Below are 5,704 nucleotides of genomic sequence, written 5' to 3'. Positions count from 1 at the left end.
TAACCCAATGAATCAGTAAGTAGAAATTTTATTAAGATTTGTTAAATATCATGTACGTGAAATATTTCAAAGCAAGCAATATACACATATAAACAACACCGGTCGATCTGGTTAGACATATAATAAGATAATATTTTGTATGTTTTTAATCTTCTCCATTTAGTGCGACATGACTATAATATATAATTTGTTATTTTTCTCCCAAAAATGCCATCTGATATGTATTTTTTTAGATTTCGGCGTGTGTTCCTCCCTAGCGTCGGATGACACAGTTTGGATGCTGCATTGTTGGGCATTTTTATCGAACCGGCTAATCCTGCTTTATACTTTGCAACAATTGGATGTTATGAGATATTATTATTCTTCTCCTCTCCCGTTGCAACGCACAGACATATTTGTTAGTACAACTAGTATGGCTTACTCCCAATCAGACTAGCTCTTGTATGACTCTAACACGAATGTATACAAGACTCCGCCAAAATTACCTAACAATCTTCCTTTAATTTTGGCACGTCGTCTTCTCAATGTTTCTCTGACCATGACTCATTGATGCTTCGTGGCTTGACAACCCATGTCAATGCATGATTTAGACTCCCAATCAGGTAGTCATGTGGACTACACCGTCCACATATAGCATAATACATGCCGACTATCTTGTGGACTACACTCGCCATCTATAGTCTAGTGTAGAGGCATGCCCTCATTGAAGAGGCCCATCTTCATAGTTCTCGTTCCACCACACGCTTGAGCTTGTACTCCACTTCACGTTTTCTTCCTCGGTGCTACGTCACACCGGACTTCTGTCATGCCCCTTCTCTTTCTCTTTGTTTTCTTCATTTTTCCCCACCATACAATCTTCGTAGCGCAGCCCTGGTTATATATTTATACACGACCTTGTAGCACCAACCAAACCGACTTCTACATGACCTCTCACGCTTTGTCTGGCTATCCTAATCGGATACAAATACAAATATACCAAACCTATTACGACTTCCACATGGACACGTCTAACTACTACTTCTAATCAGACTACTAATGCTAACCAGGACACCAACACTAGTGACTTCCTAATCTACACAACTATTCCCTCCGTACTATAATATATGTTGAGCCCCTAAAACGTCATATATTATGATACAGAGGTAGTAGTATGGCTTACTCCCATGACTAGCTGTGTACATGACTCTAACACAAATGCATACAGGACTCCGACAAGATTACCTAACATATGACGCTGACTAGATGTGGATGAAGCTTACCAAGAAGGTCCCTGAGGAGTTCCCGTACAAGGATGGCGACTAGTTTCGTCTCCGGGGGCAGCTCTCTCGGCATGGCGGTCGTGGTCTGGTTTCCCCATTTTGCTTTCCATGTGGCCGCGATTCTGGTACGATTGTGATGTGGTACCTGTGCATTGGTACAATTGATCTATTCTGTAGTGCCCATGTATTGTAGTCTTGTAGAGATCTTGTGCAGGTTTCCTGCTGTGGAACAGTTTGGTAAATTTGGTCAGAGCAAATCGTGATAGTGGCTGGATGGCGGGTTGTGTTGCTCGTAGACGAAATGATTTTACTCTAATTAGCTGGCAAATCTTTTGGGAACACCTTTTTGTTTTGGTTGAGAAATAGCTTTTGGAGTAGTAATAATCTTTTGGAGTAGAAATGATTTTACTCTGATTAGCTGGCAAATCTTTTGGAGTAGTGTGTCGGGAGTAACATGTATTAGAGAATTTGAGTGATGATGCCACTAATGCAACACAGAAAACCACTGCTTCAGGTTTATTGGAAAAAATGGAAAGCTTTGAGTTTGTTTTTATAATACACCTTATGATAAGAATTCTTGGGAAGACTAATGAATTATCAACATGCTTGCAAAAGAAAGATCAAAACATTGTTCGTGCTGCAGTAGGGATGATAGATACTACATTGAAGGAAGTTGAGAATATGAGAAACACCGGTTGAAATGAAATTTTTAAACAAACAAAGGGCTTTTGCCTTGAGCATAAAATTGTTGTGCCAAATATGGAAGATAAAATACCAGCTAGAGGTCGTTCGAGGGGTCGTGACAGCCAGTTAGTAACTTCTTATGATCATTTCCATTATAAAATATTTAATGTGGTGCTTGATCAAATTATTGTTGAGATGAATAATCGCTTTGCTGAAAGATCTACTCAATTATTGAGGTGCATAGCTTGTCTTGATCCACGGAATTCTTTTGCTAATTTTGATATTGACAAGTTAGTTGAACTTGCAAGAATGTATGCCGATGACTTCTCCCCATATGAGTGTATAGTCCTTGGGGACCAACTTGGCACATTTATTGTTGTTGCAAGAGATGATTCGAGCTTTGCAAATTGTATTGATCTCGGGAACCTTGCTCTGAAGATGTTCAAACGGAGAGACACACGACCTTTCCATTGGTATACCGTCTTATTGAGTAAGCCTTGATTTTTCCGGTTGCAACAGCGACAGTGGAAAGAGCATTCTCGGCCATGAAGATTATTAAGATAGATTTCAGGATCAAGGTGAATGACGACTAGATGAATCATAGTATGTTATGCTATATTGAGCGAGATATATTTGCAAATATTGAAGATGAAAAGATTTTGGAGCATTTCCAAAGTATGAGGTCGCGCAAAAGAAAAATACCCCATCCAGCCATTGGTACATTACTTTTTTAGCAATACAATTAATGTATGTATTCATCCATTACTTCTTTTTGATTAATTTTCTTGTCTTTGATGTAGGTTCTGGTTCTTCTCCGGTGATTGATGAGGAAATGGTGGGCTAAAGATAAGAGAAAAGTTTCATTTTGTAGGTATTAAAATGTGTCCTAATTATGCGATTATGAAACAATATATTTTTTGTGCTTTTCTAGTGTCATTTGGTTAAAAACTGGACATACTTTCACTTCAAAAGTTCATTTATGCATTATAGTTTGGTTTGACTTATATGTTTTGATATGAATAGAAGATTGGAAGGTCATTTTTTTGGTAGTTTTTTGTCCATCACAACTTAGCCCCGGTCTTTGCCAATTTCTGGGTCCGCCACTGCGGGAGGCCATATGATGTTTACCTCTACACCACCAACTTCACGTGACACACTGAAAAGGTAAAGCTCCTGAGCAGTGGCGGAGCTAGACGGAATATGCAGGGGGGGCGAAATAGAAAATACGAGTGTTGGGGGGGGGGGCAAATACTAAAAAAGTTCTCATTTAAGTCCTTTCAATAATTTTTTCTTCACAAATTGGTCCAAAGCTGGGGGGGCACAACCCCCCAGTAGTACACATAGCTCCGCCATTGCTCCTGGGCTTCTTGTTGGAGCAATGGCCCTCCTGGTGGTAATGCTGCCAATTCTTTCGACCATACGTGGTGTTGGAGTTGGAAAGAAAATCAAAGTGATAAATATACAAAAAATTACACACGGTTACACGTTGATTATGATTTTTCTTCCTAACTAACCTCTTCCCTTCCTGATTTTTAAGGGGACGAGGCTTCATCCCTTTTAACCTTCAATCGAAATCCATCTACATGTAAAACCCTATAAATTTATGTATGTGTTGCATTACTAGGAAGAAAATATCTGTTGCTGAATCGGACGAACATATCAGGAGCAGGATCATCATGGTGCTATGGCGGACATGGCATCTTCGGAATGAACTTACGCATGGTAAAACCACCCCCCCCCCCCAGTGGAAACATCTCGGTCATTTCTTTCTAGCTATTACAACACATATCAACAAATCTCGCTGAATGTCGAGGAGATTTTGAATGGGAAGACTCCGGTGTGGATGTGAGGCATGGTGCAGAGCCCCAAGTTGTGGAGAGCAAACCGCGTCAGCTATGGCCATGTCCGGCGGTGCATGAGGTAGCACTTTCAGTAGATGGCTCGTTTGAGTCTGAAGATGGGTCGGCTGGATCGGGCATGATTCTTAGGGACAGTAAGGGGGTTGTCATCTTTGCCTCGTACCGTAACCTTTTCCATTGCAATGATGCCCTCGAGTCAGAACTACAAGCAATGAAAGAAGGTCTAAAGCTCGCGACTGAGCACTCTCAAGCTACAATCATATTACAATCTGACTGTGTTGTGGCACTCAAGATGATTGCGGATGTCTCCTCCAATAGATCAGCATATGGCCATTTGGTGTCGGAAATCAAGAATTACATGAGTAATGGGGTTGTTATTCCTGTTAAAATTCTTCGTGAACAGAATAGGGTTGCACATTGTTTAGCGAACTTTGGTAGATATGGTGATAGCACAGCCTGTTGGTTGGGCCGTCCACCTCCTTGCGTCAGCAGTCTAATCGCTGAAGATTGTAACACTATCATTTTGAAATAAAAACCCTATGATTCTTCACAAAAAGAAAAGGCTCACATGTCACAATCGATTCTCCTCTAGGTGACGAAGACATGAATTCTTTAAAATTGCAGGGCGTAGTATCGTGTACGTATGTACGTACGTACGCCAGTACGCGCCTAGCTATATATGGCACGATGCCCATGATATCCAATCATGCATGCCGAAACAAGCGGCCATGCCACACATGAGCACGAGCACCTCCGGTGACCAAGGCGAGCCGCATACGCTCCAACGGACAAGCACGGCCACCGCGAGCGCCCATATATAAATTCCACATACATATATAGATCATCATACACACAAACCGCTCACGGCTACACATGCGTAGTTCAGCTTCTAACAATCTGTCTAGGCTTCGAGATGGCATCCTCGAGAAGGTTGCTGGCGGTGGCTGTGCTGGCGGCGCTGGTCGTGGGCGCATGGTGTGCGGCTCCGGTGACCTTCACGGTGGAGAAGGGGTCGGACGAGAAGAAGCTGGCGGTGCTGGTGACATACGACTCGCCAGGGGATATCTTGTCGGAGCTGGAGATCCGGCAGAACAACGCCGACGAGTGGGTCGCCATGACCAGGGGTGAGGGCGACCTGTGGACCTTCGAGAGCGCCGATCCGCTCGTGCCCCCCTTCAACTTCCGCTACTTCACTAAGAATGGCATGAAGAACGTCTACGACAACGTCATCCCCGCCAAATACACGATCGGCGCCACCTACACACCCCAAGGGTAGCGTCTTTCCCTTGACGTAGACCCGCAGAATTATGTTTGGTCCATTTTCCCTGGGTTTTGACAACTTTTAAGACAGATAGCATTACGTACTAGCTCTGTATCAAAATATAAGACATTTTATAGCTCAATTTGGTACGAAAAACACTATTAATAGAAAAAGTTGTCGGAGGCCACTCTTGTCCGGATTTTCATGTATGTATATGTGTTAGAAGGGTTAGAGAGGGATTGCTGTGGAATTTGATGGATTAAAAATCCTAGACTATGTAATACATGTACATCAAATATATCTCTTACATCCTCCACAGTCGTAGCGGCAGCGTTGCAAACAACATGAGTGTCGCGGATTTTGCTATAATACAGATGTCATTTCTTAATCTCAGGGTTGGCCATGAAACATCTTGTCCACCCTCTACCTCCGCCACTTGGAGAGAATAACAGTCGACGGGCTGACATCCCCTCACAGTCGCAGCGGGAGCGTCGGTGACGGTGTTGGGTCGCGGACGCGTGGACTATAGAGGAAGTCGATCAGTTGCTCAAGCGAGGTGATAGCCTTCGTGCCGTTGTCGAGGTAACCAAGAGCGTAGGATGGGCTAGCCGTGGTCGAGGTAGCCATGCAAAGAACGCCGT

At 43.1% G+C, this 5,704-nt stretch overlaps 1 protein-coding gene across 1 annotated transcript; it reads left to right on the top strand.

Annotated features, from left to right (window-relative positions):
• The first annotated feature begins 4,603 nt into the window (after positions 1 to 4,603).
• Positions 4,604 to 5,371, top strand: LOC123447489 (pollen allergen Phl p 2-like). The gene has a single exon (XM_045124093.1). It carries the CDS (start codon positions 4,716 to 4,718, stop codon positions 5,076 to 5,078), a length of 363 nt encoding a protein of 120 aa, XP_044980028.1. The 5' UTR covers positions 4,604 to 4,715; the 3' UTR covers positions 5,079 to 5,371.
• The last annotated feature ends 333 nt before the right edge of the window (positions 5,372 to 5,704 follow it).

Source organism: Hordeum vulgare, chromosome 4H (genome assembly GCF_904849725.1).
Source record: "Hordeum vulgare subsp. vulgare chromosome 4H, MorexV3_pseudomolecules_assembly, whole genome shotgun sequence".
In the NCBI taxonomy this organism is placed as follows: domain Eukaryota; kingdom Viridiplantae; phylum Streptophyta; class Magnoliopsida; order Poales; family Poaceae; genus Hordeum; species Hordeum vulgare.
Note: the sequence above shows the minus strand (reverse complement) of the source record. Positions and strands in the feature narration are given on the sequence as shown.

Bases quoted from the DNA above. Each gene is read 5' to 3' on its own strand.
- LOC123447489 (XM_045124093.1), top strand. From the start codon at position 4,716: ATGGCATCCTCGAGAAGGTTGCTGGCGGTGGCTGTGCTGGCGGCGCTG.